Below are 16,801 nucleotides of genomic sequence, written 5' to 3'. Positions count from 1 at the left end.
ATGAGATGAGAGCTGTGTTTGTGTAGCAAAGAGACCAATGAGGAGGGATGAGATGATCACAAATAGGAACAACATGGTGGCACTAGAGGAGGAGTCAGGAAGTCATCTGGATCTATTGGGGACCATGAATGTGCCAAAATGTCAAGGCTAGAAGAAGTGATGGACAGACCTGTTGACTGAAGATATGCCATCATGGTGAAGTAGATTATTAACCCATATCACCAGGAGTCACTCTATCTCGTAACCCCAACAAAGGGAACAACTAGAAGAGACTTCAGGCTCATCTTTATCTCCACACACCAAAACTCATTCATCAACCGAAATGTAAAAATAATGATTACTAATGAGCAAAAACAGTGTCTGAAAGCTGAAGTTTATGCGCAGCAGTTGTTTCCAGATTAACTCTGACAGACAGAGACTCGGCTTCATGCAAAACAGAATCCAAAACATCGATTTTAATTTCAGTCACATTTACACTTTCCGTCCATAGAAGTTTCTGACTGCAGCTGAGAAGACTTAAAAAGGTGCTGACTGTATATGAATGAAGATCAGCATCGGGCCAGAAACGCCAAAATCCATTCCATCATGAGATCCGTTTCTTTTTAAAAATCTGACTGGAAGTTAGCACCTTTGTTGCTTATTATACGTTCAGCCTTTTGTCAGTTTCTTAATAATTAATTTGAGCAGTGCAGGTATTCTTTTGGCTCTGCACCAAGCATGCATGAAAATAATTTACATACACACATTGCAGGGTAATATAATAATATCCCTTGAGGTTGGTTGGATTTAAAGAAAACATCTCATGTCATGCATGTTTAACGTTTTAATTACTGATCAATCTGTTACAGTCGGATTTTGAAACACACTCACTGACATTTAGAGTCGGTTCAGACCATCTTTCATGTGAAATAAGTCAATGAACACTGGACAAACAAGCACACACTCCTCCTCTCAGTACGAGTCTTAAATGCTGATTGTGTTCGCTGTCAGCAGAAACCTGGAGCAGATTTATATTTTGTGTGAAGAGGAAGCTCCAGGCGAGGAGCGGCTGATTGGCAGCGGCTTGAAAGGCCAGTTGGAATCTAATTGGGTCTCCATGTCTGAGAGCGATCACATATGAGCACCGCATACAGCCGGCCTGATGTATGCAAACTACTTAAATAATGGAAAAGGAACTCAGCTGTGCTGGATTAATGTACTTTAATGGATATCAACGTAATGTCGCTCTCCAGGGTGCTGTTATAAAACTGTGCTGTGCTGAGCTTATAGCACTAAAACCGTTTCTCGTCCTGTAGACTTTATGATTTTTCTCGCTTGTGCACATACAAAGTCACAGCTAAGAACAACATGAAACAGGATATATGAGGCTATAGGAGATATACTGTGTGATAGACATCGTATTGTTTCTGGGCCCTGAGGGAAAGATGATGCTATTGACTCCCATTCTTCCCTCTGTCTGTATTATTATTTATGTAAATTTATGCTTTTAAATTCCCATCGAGTCCAGAGCTCAGAGCAGACTGCACATAGTTTGTGGTAATTTGGTTAAATATACATCTATTTAGATTTCTGCACCATGAGCACGAACTGAACTGAAATAATAATAATAAAAAGAATGATTTGAAGATTAGATATTAATGTATTTAAAGGTAAAGTGTGTAGCACTTAGAGGGAACAGTTGGCAGACATTAAATATGATATTAATAAGTATGTTTTCTTTAATCACTTGAGAGTAGCGCAGAACACACAAAGTTTTCCAACTTCTCCCTGACAATAAACCCTGACCTCAGCATGCTGCTCTGAATCTGATCCACATGGTCACTTGTGTGTTCGTTGGCTACCTGAGAGCCTCTCCACCTCCGCAGTTTGTATGATTCATAAGTGGCCTTCGTCTTCCTCTACTGCTTGTTGTCGCTGTTTCAAATTTCCCTGTAGGTGATCGCTGCTCAGCGTTTGTGTGCCCACATGAAGGATGTTGTTCAGTGTTCAGAAATTGTTGCTTTCCTGCTAGATGACCACATTCTAGTAGATGATTTTATTTATCTTTTGATGACAGATTTGTTTTTAATACTTGAGTTGTGACACTGTGGCTCCTCCATGTGGCCCTTCAGCATATCAACATTGTTTCCCACCAGAGAAACCTAGAGAGACTATACTAAAGAAGAGAGCTGAATAATGAATATCCTGACTCAAAAACGAAACTTTGGAATTAGACTTGAAGATTATATGGCAACGATTGATAAACTCTGGATTTACAACTATTATAAACAAAATCGAATGTTATATATTTTTTTTACACCTTTTCTTCTTTAAATACAATATTATTATATAATTTATATATTATCAATCACTTTACTTCTTAAACACTAAGTTCATCTTAAAAATGTGAATACATTCTCATTAAAATTAAGAACAACTAAAAAAGTGGATAACTTGGCTATATTTCTCAGCAAATGATAGATATCTGTGATTTATATAGAAACTTATAGGTTGGCCCTTTTTAATACAGTTATTATGTTTATTATGTTGCTGAAAGAGTTATGTAAAAATGAATCATGAATTTTCTTCATTAATTACCCAATTAATGTCTGATTATGATTAAAAGGTGACGGTGATTATATCGCAGCGGTGGGTAATTTAAGTCCCTCATTTAAAAATGATTTCTCGCCACTGACTGTTTGTTTTTTTCATCTCGACTGTACCCTCCAGCAGAACTGGTGTCATTTGGACCAGCCAGTCACGTACGTGTGCGTAGGCTGCGAACAACCCGGCAAAGCTCTCTAACACCTCTCACTGTCTGGCACTCTGAGAATGTTGTTTCACATTATCCGACACCGTGGGAATCTTCAAATGCTTTCCGTTGCATAAGTGACTCTGAGGACAAAGTGGGGTTCACCGCACTCAGCCTTTGTGTTTGTGTGTGTGTGTGAGAGTGTCGAGGTGATGCAAGATGTGGATGAGTGGTTCCACTTGTTGGATGGAGACGAGACGTCCTGCACCTCAGTGCAACCAGTAAGAGGACTCAGTGGGCTGAGTCGTTGATGGAGGTAGAATGGGTTTAAAGGTCAGATGCAGCAAAAGGATGCCTTATTTAGCTAGCAGTCACCATTATAACATAATAGACACATCTTTGATCAGACAGTCTGTGGTGCCTGACTTCTTTTGTTCTAATTCATGGTTGTCAGTTCTGATGTGCTGTGACATTTTCCACATGCCCACGGTTTGATTTTTAAAGCAGTACATAAATCCACCATGTCTCTGCTTTTTTATATGTCATGATTGTGATGTATGATAATTAATTTTAGTTTAAAAACGGCCCAGTCCATTCATCTATTCATTCACCCAATGTACACAGTGGAATTTAGTTTGTGGTATTTAAAGGTCATAAGGGAAAAAGGGGACAGCATTTATAGCAGGAGATGTTGCTGTTGAATGTTTTAAATGTCATTTTGCAGTGTTTTGAGAGCCTAAAACTTCGCCTTTGACGTCATTTTGCTCATTAATGTTCACAGTAAAAGTTGCCTTTAAGTTCCAGTTTTGTGGTTTCTTCTCTCCAATCTTGTCATTTCAACCGTATCAGGACCGTGAGATAAAGCCCTTTAAAGAACATGCAGCCATGTTTTTTTTAATGCCATTCTTTTCCCCTCCTCTCTCCAGTATGTGGAGGCCATCAGCAATAAGCAGAGCGAGCTGGACAACTACATCGCCGAGGGCTACAAAAACGCTCTGTCCGAGGAGAGGAGGAGGTACTGCTTCCTGGTGGATCGCCAGTGTGCCGTGGCAAAGAACGGCAGCGTCTACCACGGCAAGGTGAGGAGCAAAAGCCACTGCTAACTGATAGAACTGATGTGCCAATATGTATCGTGAACTTGCTCTCAAATTCAAAGACTTTGTTTACAGAATGTGCAGATGTAAATTATCCACACTCATTGCTTTGTTCCCATCTTTCTTTGCCACTGTTAGGTTCTGAATTAATTCCTTTATTTTACGTTTTCTGCCGTTGTGTCTTGGCTTTTTTCACATGCACCAGTGCAGCCTAGATATCACTTGTCAAGAGTTTATTATCCAAGAAACTGATACAAAAAGCATCTCCTCTCACCCCTTCACACTGGGGAAAAGTGAAGCATGGATGGAGGGTGAGTGGGTGAGGAGGAGGAGGAGGGTGAAGTGGGGAGGTAGCGGGAGAGAGAATGACCTACTTCTGCAGGAACACTTGGTTCACTCACTGTGTGTGGGTGTGAAAGTGTCTGAATGAGTGATTGATAGACAGAGGGAGGAAGCACAGAACACAAACCGCCGATGTGATGATGCATTAACAGCAGAAAATTATTTAATCAGTCTTCAACTCGGTTGCAAAATACAGTTGAACTTTGAATAAATACTGTATTAGCTGATAAATTAATTAGTTGATCGACAGGCGATTAACTTGGAGCAGTTAAAACGTGTCAGTATTTCTATCGTTCCAACTTCTTCAATGTGAAGATTTGATGCTTTTCTTTGTCATATATGATCGTTACTGAATGTCTTTTTGTAATTGTTGGTCGAACAAAACAGGCAGTTGTAAATCCTCACCTTGGGCAGCGGGAATTTAAAATAGCAAGATTTTATTGACTAATTGAATAATTAAGAAAATACTGAGCAGAGTAATTGATTGAATATGCCTGTGTACTGAAAATCATTCGTTGCAGCACTAATCTTGAATAAGAACCTCATGGGCGTTAAAAATAAACGGCTTGGAAATGCGAAATACTCAACTGGACATATTTTGCATCAAATTTTTTCATACCAGCAGCGATGCAAGTTTGCAAGAGTTGCAGCACCTTTCCAATAAAAGGTTTAAAATGAGTTCCATTGTTAAAGGAAAGAATGGAAGGAGTGGTTCTGCTCTGTGCTGCCTTTGCCTTCGTTGAATGGAGTAATAAAGTTTCCCACCTTGGTTCCGACAAAAGGACACTATAATACACGCACGACCTATTTGGTTAATTGCTTTTATTTGTTGTAGAAGAGCTCAGAAAAATATATTGATGGCCAAATGAATTGCATAAAAAAAAAAAAAAAAGTGGCAAAAGCCTTAAAGCCATAAATTGAGTGTTGCTGCCTGAGCAAGCCAGAGCTTAAAGTACATTTTGACCTGGGTGTTGCTAAATGGTTGTTTAAAATGTAGATGTAATGTTGCTAAATGTAGAGTATTGTGAGGTGGTTGCTAAGGTGTTGCTAGGGTGTCACTAGGTTGGTTAGGTGGTTGCTTTGGGTATATACGTCAATCTGGAGTGGCTTAATGGTATTGAGCTTGATTATGAGCATCTATGTCTGCACAGAGCACTGGAGGAATACTCTGGTGATGTTGGTCTCTACGCTGCCTTTACTTACCGGGTACTTTCACAAATTGGCAAATCTCCAACACTGTGTGAGTAGAGAACGAAGGAAAAAGAACCACCGTCTGCTAGTTGATTTTATTATCACACTGGTAAAGGCAGCGTCCCACCTACGCTCCACCTGAGCTATTCAGAAGGGCTAACTGAGGTCGTAGTGACTCATCAACAACTGAGAAAGACTTTGTTGGAAACACATAAAATTGAAATGAAAGTATTTCTATCAATCTAGCCTAAACATTAATGGCCACAAGAAATTTACTTTTAATGACAAACTAAGTGAGCTCAAAGCTATTTCAGAGCATGAATCCCTGGTGATGCGATGCTCACACTGTTGGGTATGGTTTTGTTTGCGCTGTACTTTCATATTTATGTATGTGTTGATTTATTTGATCATCCCACCCACACCCTGACACCTGACGCTCCAGCCCACGTACTCTCAGCGGGGCCAGACAACCTTGGAACCTGACGGTGTTTATCCTCCACACCAGCCTGGTGGAGTTGAATCTGTTTGAACGGCAGATTCTCTGCAGCATCTTTTTTTTTTTTTTTTTTTTTTTTTTTTTTTTTACAATATTCATGGGTTCAGGACTCACTCATTTATGCTCTGACGACCAATGCAAATGAGAACTATCTTTATGTAACTGCCCTGCTGCATAATGTATGGAGGAAATGTAACTACCATCTGAGAGCTTCTCAAATGAGTGCGTTCATGAAGGGGATTCATATCTCTCATCCTGCTACTCATCTCTTGTGGCCTGCATCTACTGATCTACTCATCTATCGAATACTTCTGCCTATATGAATTATGTGTTGCCATGTGGATCTCTATGGGGAAACATGTGACAACATGTGACAACATGTGCAAAAGAAGATTTTACGTATATTTTGTATCCTGTTTTTCTTGGCAGATCTAAATGATTTTTTGAACATTGTCACTGTTGTATGAACTACTAGGAATCTACTTACTTTGAATAGAAAAAAAACACATGTATAATACTATCTTTTACCCACAAGCCTCATCCCCCATCTTCCTTCCTGCTTTCAGGGTAAGGAGCTTTTATCCCAGAAGATCCCGGTGTGGCAGCAGGCGTGTGCCGAGCCCAACAAACTGCCAGATCGTGCCATGTTCCTGGCCCAGCAGATGAGCGGTGTAGCGGGCGCCATGGTTCCCGGCACTCATCATCCAGGCATGCCCATCTCTGAGAGCATCCCCGGTGCCAAACCTCTGCCGGTGCCTCCAGAGCTGGCAGCCCTCAGGGCCAGCGGGGGCATGGGACAGCAGGTGGGTTCCTCTACTGCCTTAAATCATCATTTGGTCCTCCTCATACCTGTGCATGTTACAGTATTAATAGATATTGTATATGATAATAGACTGTTTCAGAATCATCAGTTGTAATGAATGGTGTTATTGGCTTCTTCAATGGGTCACTGGGTTTGTGTTTTTTCTGTGAATCTTTATTTTGCGGTAAAATATCATCTTTTTTGAATGATTCACACACATTTGAAAGTTTTAAACCCCAAACAGTCCATGAAAAAGTGAGGCCAAGTGAAGACAAAATGTCCTTGTTAGCCCACTTTCCAAACATTTCTTCACTCTCAAGGTAAAAGCTGAAATTGGTCCTCACAAAATGGAGGCACAAAGGCTCACACACACACAAACACTGGTAATTGCTTTCTAAAGAGACCTGTAATGAGGACCTGTAATGTGCTGAGAGGTGTTGATCCAGGATGTGCCTGTTGCATCATGGGAGCCCTCAACGCGTCCTCGAAAAACTCTTGTGAATGCAAATGAACTTGTTAGCGAGCCATGCTAATTAGCTCGTTGCACAGGAGAGGCTTACATTCCCCACGTCCTCGGGCTCTTCTACACCCTGCCCCCCCCTCCTGCAGGCCTGGTAACTGAAAAAAAGAAACATTTTAAGAATGACATGAAAGACTCCGTTTGGCTCGAGCTTTTAATTAAAACTCTGGTGCTAATTCAGTGGCGTTTTAAGTTCCCAGATTAAATACACTTTGAAACTCTGTACAGTCTCCCAGTAGTCATTCCATATGTTTATCTTTAGAGCAACATAAACTCAAATGTAGTCTTTTCATTAAACAGCTCTCGCTGACCCAGATTCACTCTCCACCTCGTTCATTATTATTAACGAGCTGCTGGATGTTATGTAACGGCTTCGGCTGATGTGAAGAGAGAAAGAGTGTGTTTTAATCGCCTGTATGCAAATGTGTACCTTCTTTGCAGAGGCTGATGGGAGGTGTGGAAGGAGGGATGCAGGTGATGAATGGCACAGCGGGCGCTCACGGAGGAGAGGACTACCAGCAGTGGATGGAGGGCAAGGTGGCTCAGGGCAAGGCCTCACCGCAGACACAGCGACACGGAGGGGAGGTCTACTCCAACACCCTGCCGGTGCGCAAGGTCGCACCCGCCAAGAGCAAGACCACACTGAGTAAGGACACACACTGTGTACCAATGTCAAGGGGTTTGGAAGGATGAAGGGAGCATTTAATCAAAACGGTAACAAAGTTAGCTTTTCAGTTTGCTTTTTATCATCACAGCAAATATATCGTAGTTCATTTCTTGAAAAAGTATGATTTCAACCATTTCAGAGATCAAAGTCACTCAAAGAGCTAATGGAATACATCTGCCTTGAAGTGACACACAACCTGTGCACTTTTAATAAGAAACAGGCCACAGCAAGCGGGAATAGACGGAGATGTGATATTAAAAATGAGAAGGAGATATTATGAGTAAAAATAGATATAGGACACGGACAGGTTTCACAAAGATATTGAGCCATTTGAAATTTCAGAAGAAAGCCGTCTAGGAAACGCCTGCAGTGTGGGTACCTGGGGTAACGCCATGTTGGACACTAGTCAACAGTGTTTACTATAGAAATGCAGACTGAAAGCTGTCCGTCTTCCTGTCGTCTCTCCCAGCGGAGACCCGAACGCTGCCCCGGTCCAGCTCCATGGCTGCGGGCCTGGAGAAAAACGGGAGAACTCGAGTCCAGGCCATCTTCTCCCACGCAGCCGGCGACAACAGCACCCTGCTCAGCTTCTTTGAGGGCGATGTGATCACCCTGCTGGTCCCAGAGGCCCGCGATGGGTGGCACTATGGAGAGAATGAGAAGACGAGGATGTGAGTGTAACTTGTGTATTCAGAGAGAGCTTTTATTTGCCTTTTTCTGGAGATTGTACACACCCTTGTAAGATGAACCAATGATTCTTTTTTTTGCCCAGATTCCAGCGTTATTTATGTATAAAGTCCACCTAAATAGACTGTAAATGTTTTATTTCAACATATTTAATTGAATCTCGAACACATTTGGTACATTATAGTTTTTAATGTTTGTTTTATTGTACTGATAATATCTGGTGTCCCCTTACCTCTTCCAGGCGTGGCTGGTTTCCCTTCTCCTACACCCGGGTGATCTCTGAAGGCGACACCAACTCCATGAGGCAACTTCGAGTACACAAGTAAGTTTTAGAAATTTTACTCGAGTCCTAAAAATGTAAGACGTTACTTTACTAAACATGACCCAAAGGAACGTTGTGTAATTGTGCTAATATATTTGGTTTGTAGGCCAATTTATGTTTTGTTTGTGATTCTTTATTTTATTTTAAGTGAATATTAACATTTGATGATGAATCTTTATTTCCTTTTCATTTATAATGACATTAATTGGCTTCCAATCAAAACTGAGAATAAAATAACCAATCCAAATCTACTACCCAATGAGTGCCCCCCTGCAGATCTTCCTAAAGCTAAAACAGTTATTCCTGATTGGCCCACTAGGATTTTCCTCCTGCGGACATCATGTTAACCTTTTCCTCTTCTTCTGCACACCTGTGTGTTTTCCAGCCTCCACGGGAAGAGCAGCAGCACAGGTAACCTCCTGGAGAGAGAGGACGTGGCTCTGCCCATCCCGGATTACGGCGTCCACTCCCGGATGGCGGCACAGAGCGCTGCGGCGCTGCACGGCAGACAACAACGCCCCTACAGTGTGGCGGTGCCAGGCTTCTCACAGGTGATGGGGGGGAGGCTTTCAAAACAACACACACACAGACACACTGGCATCTACCCACACATGAGTTCACACATGAGCTGAGCCGTCGCACGAAACCTGGCAAAGATCTGCGCTTGTCTCTCCCAGAAAGTTTGATGGTAGCTTTTTTCTGTGCGTGCTGCTGACCTGAGATACACTGCAGGAATAGCTTTGCTTTGACAAGCTGTCTCTTCCTTTAACGGGACTCCTGTCGCAAAGCTCGCAGAGGAAGCTAAGCTGCTATAGCTTATAGAGAAGGAGGAGTCCGTTCTCCTTCACTTCACATGTTCCTGTTTACAGAAGGTCGAGTGTAAAATGAGGCGCGTCTCAGATCGGAGAAGTCTTCCTCTGATCCCGGCTGCCTCGGCCTCTGAGGGAAGTGCTTATGACAAGACGTCAGTTGATTACAAAGTTAGCATTCGAATATAAAGAGGAGGGAGAGAGGAGGCAGCTGTGGTGATGAAGGATGGGTTTTTTTTTTTTTTTTTCTCAAAAGGCAAAATCAGAAGTAGACTTATGTAACACCGAACCCTTCTCTGTCAGCCAGCTTCTCTCCTACGCCTCACCTGGAACAGAACATGTGGGCGAAGACTAATTGCTCAGTAGTCATGTAACAATTTAAACTGTTCCTTCTGCCTCACAGTTTTTAGGGAGGGAAACATCTCTGCTGACTTTAAAGGAGAACCGGGTTTGGCCTTCAGCCTCATGTGCACTTGATAGTGTCCAGAATGCTTCAATTTGATGAGTAGGTCAGAAAGTATTTGGTCAACAACAAGCTAAATTTGGTTTAGTAGATTTTTGAGTTTTAACAAGTATATTTGAATATGCAGTTAAATCTTGCTTCACAAAGAAAACATGTAATTTGAATGTAGTTTTAACAGACAGTAAAAAAATGTCTGACCTACAAATCACCAAAGTGAATGCTTACTTGGCAGACCAGGCAATCAAAAAGAGCAATAAGGTATCAACACGATATTTAACTAATACAAACGCCATAAGATCTCCTATATTCATTCTTTGAGAGACTTATTTGGTGTTGTGTATTCATACAGTTCATCAATCTTTTATCCGGCTAAAGCTTCTGCAGGAAGAGCCTTTTATGGTTACTGCTGGAGATGCTGCTGTTCTTCCATATCTCTTTGCTGCCATCTGCTGGCTGCTGTGGTCATCGCAACTTTCCTGTTTCCTGTGACTGTTTTAAAACTATTTATCGTGTAGGTTCAGAATGATTGCGTGACTAATTCTCTCTTCTTTCTTTGTCTTTACAGCAAGCAGTGGAAGAGTACGAGCCCCGTTTCCCAACAAGGTAAGAACCACTTGTTGTAGTAAATATATAGTTGTTATTTTGTACTTAAACAAAAATCCGGTCCAATTCAGTTCCAGTTCTGTCAGTTCAAGCTGAATATCATCCAAATTGAATACGTAAAAAAAATTATATTAAAATGAGCCACTTTGGTCAAATGTAACTGTAAGTTTTTGTGAATGGGAAGCCAGTGAGGGATTGTGTCCTTTAGTCTGGGCCCTGGGATTCTCCATGCACCCTTATGAATAACTTAACGATAACTGACTTGGAACCATGTTGAATCAGCTGCAGATGGAGAGTTCAGGGATTGAGAACGTTTTGTTGCAGGCAGCCTAAAGTCCAGACCCACAAACACACAACCAGCAGAACACACCACAACTTCTCATTTGTGTTGTTTTCTTTGTGCTCTTTTATGATCGCATTCTGTTCTGTTTGCACTTGATAGGATACAGTAAGTGATAATGCCGTTTAGTGTTTATAATGCATATTGGTAGAAGATTTGTCTTTGTGTTTGGTTTGCTATTAATGTTAAGAGGTTAATCTCACTCCACACAGGACCATCTGACATTGTGTCCCTTAAAAAAATAGAAGTAGATTTAATTATAGTCATGTAATTGCTACATTTTATTTCTGTCTTAAGCTTAAGTTGATTTAAGTTTTCTTTTTTGTTCATTTATATCAAAACACTGGTGCTTCGGCCTCCCAGCTCTTCCCAATGCTCCCATGCACCATGCAGCTCCAGTAGCGCTTCCACTGCTAATTGCACCCAGCCACCCACCCACCCAATCAATCCCTAATGAGCTCACCCTGCTTCAAACGCTTCTCATTCATGTTTAATTGATTAAAACCTGCCATCATATTCTAGGTTTCTCTAAGTTAAGCTTTTAGAGTTTTTGGGGTTTATTCCTCCTGATGGAGGCTCGACGTGGTTTCTGCCTCTCCGTGTGTCCTGGTTTGTGTTTGCTGCTGTTTCTGCCGAGCCAGCCCTCCTGGAAGCCTCTCCCTCTCTTTGTCCACAGCTCCCCAGAGGGCAAATTGATTTCGACAGTGTGAGGACAGACAGACAGACAGACAGACAGACAGGCACAGACTCTGCGATAGGACAGACACCTCGCTGAGCCGACCCCCTCCCCCTAACCTTCCCCTCTTTCCTGCCTCCCCTACCTCCCACTTACGGCAATAAACTCTCCCTGAGTCAATCAATGCAGGGAAGAGGCTTTTGGTCTGTATCCCCCCCCTCCTCTGGTCTCCCTCCTTCCTCCCCCATCCCGCTCTGTGCTGTCTTACTGGTCGGTAGCCACAGCGGGCCACTGGTGAAGCCTCGGCAACACACCAGAACAAAACCGACTCTGTGCAATCTGAATTTACAAAGTCAGTGTGATGGACATTTTTCTCTGAGGAGAATGTATCTTTTGCTTGTCTTTCATGCATGTACATTTCTTTTACATATTGTTGGGGATTATATTTTTCCCCACCAAAGGAACCTGATTTCCACAAATGTCAGTGCGCTCCATCAGAATGACAATGTAAAGGATTTGTAAATCAGGGTGTGAAACTAATGATGTTGATCCCAAAGAGGATTTCAATGTAAAAAAAAAAAACAGCATTACAATCAATATTTTACTGGGTCTTTCAGTATTTACCAATAATTTTACCTTTTCATGCTGTGAGGTTTTTTGTATTCCTCTGAGATAAGAGGCCATGTATCACGAGTAGTGAACAAGCTAATGTAAATGTTTTAACTTATGGAACAGAGACGCTGTGATGGGAATGTTAACTGTACATAAATGTGCCATACAGAAGTGCTCGTCATAAAGTATCTATGATTGGTTCATTAAAAAAACGCACTTTATGAAAGTAATAATCTATATTTCTGACTTTCTGTAAACAAAGCCACTGTAACGTTTTCAGTATCAGCCTTTGAACTTGTTCCTCATCATCTTATGGAGGGACTCTGTGCTCAGACATACAAACCCAGGTGCTCGGGGTCCTTTGACTATCTATTGTGGTGTGTGAGTATCATGCCAAGGCTGAATGGGGTCAACTATGAATGCCATGCAAGGCTCTGAGTTGGGTTTTGTGCTAGTTGATTAGTCAGTGAACAGAAAATTGTGATTTTATTTACTAAATTCCTAAATATTCACTGTTTCTGGCTTCTCAAATGTGAGAATTTGCTGCCTTTTCTGTATTTATCATTGTAAATTGTAAAAAACATCTGCAGATTAAGTGATAATGGAAATGATAAACAGTTTGGATAGCCAAGTTAATAACCGCTCATGCAGGAAAGAAAAGACAACTGGTACTGTTGTTTGGTTTGATGTACATGATCTCGAAACAACTTCATTTTTCAAACATTTAAAATCTTTCTGTACATTCAGACATATTAAAATGCCTCTTCAGTGTATTAAATGTGTTTTTACGGCAATATTATTGTCATTAACAACTATGCCGAGATTCAAATGAGGCAAATCATTGTCAAATGTTTCCACTGAGCCACATATATATCCAGGGCTCATATTTATGACACTGCCTCTCTGCAGCTTTGAAGGTGAGAGGAGTCCATTTGATGTTGAAACCTCATTCAGCCTTCGTGTACTGTTGTCTTTGATATTAAAGGCTTGGTTTTAAAACCTCAGTGAGTAAAAGCATCATGTTTTCGAAGATAAAAAAAAAGGAAATGTTTGTCTGATTCTCTCTGTGCTAAATAAAGATGCTGGTCTGCTTGTCTGTATGTCGGTCCAGTTAGTGCCTGTCTATACTAACCACTCTGTTCAAATGTGATGTCCAATAACTAACCCACTCATATTATTGGTTTCTAAATCTTATGAGGTTTGTAAAAAAAGATATCTCATCCAACTTCTGTCTTTACCAAAGAGAGGAGGTGAACATTTAGACTGTGTACCTCTCCTTTGCCCACTTCTCTGCAAAAATGTCTGTCTTTACCAAATATATTTGATGAAGTCAAAAGTTTAAGAAGAAAAAAAGTTTTTTTGCCCAAATTAGTAAAACATTTGAGGAGTTTTTCTAACAATTAAGACTTTCTAGTCTCACTTTCCTGTCCAGCTGTGCGTACTGCATTGTGGTTTTCACCTCTTTTTAAGAAAAATATTTACCACTTGAGTCAAGATGGACTTATTTAGCATTTAGCAGAAAAGTTTTCCTTGCTGCATATGTCCGCTGTCTCTCTGCTCTCCTCTGTCTGTTACCTAACACTCGTCTTCTCCCTCAGCTTTGCCATCACCCCTTTTTTTTTTCATCTGTTTTGATGAATTTAGAAACAAAAGTCGGGAGCAAACGACTGGAAGCTGCCAGTGTTTCTTCTTTCTCCACTAAAATAAGCCCGAGGTATGACTGCCATCGCTGCAGAGATAAACACGCCGAATAACTCCTACATCAACTGATGTGCTTTTATTTTGATGGGTTTTGTTAAGAATAAAAAGCAAATAAATATACAAAGAATTTATGGACATGCACTGACCTTAAATGTATGGTGAATTTCTACTCTTAGAAAGTATGAAATAAATTAATTCAGATGGATATTTTTGGTTGTTTCTGTTCATTTGTTTTTATCCAAAAGGCCTTTTTCATCCTTAGTCAGTTAGAAATAATTCATCCTTAGAAAGTTTTTTTCTTCCTTTGATTGTTAAAAAGGCTTTTATTTTGTCTCTAAATTGGCTTCTGACGCCAAATGTGTTTTTCTTCGACTTCTTTTTTAGCTTGTAAATCAAATTTTAGAGTTTAAGAGTAATATAGAGCAGTAGGTTATAACACAGCTTAAATTGCTTCTTTCAGACTAGACACACTCTCCAAAAATGGTTTTCTTTGCTTATCCACGGCGTCCTAACAGAACAATGAGGTTCCTATCTCATAGTTAACAAGCTGACCATCACCTCTTGCTTTAACACATTAACCAGAAGCTCTTCTTGCACATTTGGTGTCGCTTCTCATGTCAACATTTCTGGAACTGTGTCGGTTCCAATCTTAACCAGCCTTGCTGCATGTAAAGTGTGTGTGTGTGTGTGTGTGTGTGTGTGTTCGGTGCACAGTAGTAGTTACGCTGCATACTACCCGCCCTGACCTGCCAATGCCAAACACCCACTGGCCTGCTCTCCCTGCTGCTAGCAAAGGTACTTCCTTCAACTCAAGTGTGTGTGTGAGTGTGAGAGTGTGAGTAATCACAGCATATTCATTTTAAAGTGCCAGTGTCTGTCATTGTTTTGTTTATTGTGTTGTGGTTTTTTATGCCTGCCTGTATGATTTTGTTTCCTTTGTTCTGAATTCAATATATTTGAGTCATAATTTACATGTTTACACTTGTAAGTAGTAAGATAATCCTTTATTAGTCCCGCAGCAGGGAAATTTGCAGAGCTGTAGTATGCAGAGCTGTGACTTGTTTGGGTTTCTATAAATGTCTTTGTCTAGCACTTTAACATTGATAAATTATGTCATTTTAGATACATCAGTAGAATCACCATAAACAAGCTAGACCATCATTGAGTTTGACTGGCAGCCTAAGAAATAATATAGTATGGCATTAAAATGTCATAAACCAGTAAATATCCTGCATTTAGACTTCATTTGAAAAAGCTTGTTTGTTGACCTGTAAATCGTTAAATATGTCAGACAGTTGCTCTCTTTTGGAACTTTTTGGGTAAAACAGTCCAAATATAAATGAGAAAATACTACTACAACTAGGTGTTGGGAAAATAAAACCCCAACACCTCGAATTTGTACTTGATTCCAGTACTTCAATAAATGTACTCAACACCTGTGGTCACAAAGTTTGCCTTAACAGATAGGAAAGTGGACAGAGGACGAACATCCTGCCTCAGACTGGAGACATTTTAAAGCTTCCAGTTGTCTCCGTCATGGTCTCATTCATCACATCATAAATATTAAAAAGTGCTACTTTAATATTGATCACAACTTGTGTTTATAGTAACTTATTATGCACACTGTAAAGCCATGTGAGAACACACTGTTTATAGTAATTATACATTTCCCTGTATGACGTAAGAATATAACATGTCACTTGGTATTTGAGAAGATCTTAAATGTTGACACGTGAGGACTGTCTCTACCTTTCAGTACCGGGCCCGATTACGCCCGCTTTTGAGTGACCAAAAACCCATCGTAAGTGACTGACCTTGGGTCCTCACGATCTTCATGCAACCATTTTCTTTTTTATAAATTTTTTGCTGCTTCACTGTCATATCGGCTTTTGGTGACGTTCGGCTGCTTTTGGGTTGTTTCCATCACTTTTATGTTTGTGTGTGTGATGTTATCTGACCTGTCGGGTATAATGTACTTTTAAAAAACATTTGCATGTTTCAGCATCATGCTCAACTTTCCCCTTATTTCTTTTTTTGCATGACTTGTGAGACCTTATAATTTGTTTTAATTCACTACTTTTGTATTGCATTGCATTGTTACTAAAAAAGGGTGGTTTCATCCTGTGCTCTCTTTGACCTTTTTATGTCATTTGAATTATGCAATATTAGTTTTTTCACTGTGTTGTCTTTTTCTCTCCCAGCAGTGATCCACCCATCAAGCCGGCCGTGGGGGCCCCAGCCAAACCGCCCCTTTCTGACGATGAAGAGGAGGAGGAGGAAGTCGAGGAAGACCTGCCTGATGAAGCTCACTATGACTCCCTGGAAAAGGCCTCGACTCCCTCGGGGGAGTACTGAGCTCTCCCTCAGTTCAAACCAGCTGGATCTCTTGTGCATAATTGTATCCTCTCTCCTCAGCTGTAAAGCTCTGATTCAACCACAGTATTACAATAGTCCTATTATATATTTTGAATTATTATGACCAGCAAATGAAGGTCACCACAACAATTCACACTTACAGTAATCTTTGTAATAGTTGAGACATAATATAATGTAAATAACAGCTAGAATTGATTTTGATTTGATCTTCTAGCATGGAAAGCACATTGATATGTTTTTCGACATACTATAACTTTTTTTTTAAACTTTTTTCGACATGCTATACTATGACTTCTGTTTAACTTTTTTTCAACATACTATACTATGACTTTTTTATGACTTTTTGGACATACTATACTATGACTTTTT

The 16,801-nt window shown here is 40.5% G+C and overlaps 1 protein-coding gene across 2 annotated transcripts in view; it reads left to right on the top strand.

Annotated features, from left to right (window-relative positions):
- Positions 1-11,953, top strand: part of baiap2b (BAR/IMD domain containing adaptor protein 2b) — a 57,307-nt gene extending 45,354 nt beyond the window's left edge. For both annotated transcript variants that reach the window (XM_054598731.1, XM_054598730.1), the window contains 8 exons: positions 3,658-3,810; positions 6,421-6,657; positions 7,618-7,822; positions 8,313-8,514; positions 8,772-8,852; positions 9,238-9,403; positions 10,690-10,727; positions 11,744-11,953. In XM_054598731.1, the coding sequence (XP_054454706.1) occupies positions 3,658-3,810; positions 6,421-6,657; positions 7,618-7,822; positions 8,313-8,514; positions 8,772-8,852; positions 9,238-9,403; positions 10,690-10,727; positions 11,744-11,777 (1,116 nt within the window). In that variant the 3' untranslated portion in view covers positions 11,778-11,953. The remainder of the gene's footprint in view (positions 1-3,657; positions 3,811-6,420; positions 6,658-7,617; positions 7,823-8,312; positions 8,515-8,771; positions 8,853-9,237; positions 9,404-10,689; positions 10,728-11,743) is intronic.
- Positions 11,954-16,801: the final 4,848 nt, after the last annotated feature.

This window comes from Anoplopoma fimbria, chromosome 5 (genome assembly GCF_027596085.1).
Source record: "Anoplopoma fimbria isolate UVic2021 breed Golden Eagle Sablefish chromosome 5, Afim_UVic_2022, whole genome shotgun sequence".
Taxonomy (NCBI): domain Eukaryota; kingdom Metazoa; phylum Chordata; class Actinopteri; order Perciformes; family Anoplopomatidae; genus Anoplopoma; species Anoplopoma fimbria.
Note: the sequence above shows the minus strand (reverse complement) of the source record. Positions and strands in the feature narration are given on the sequence as shown.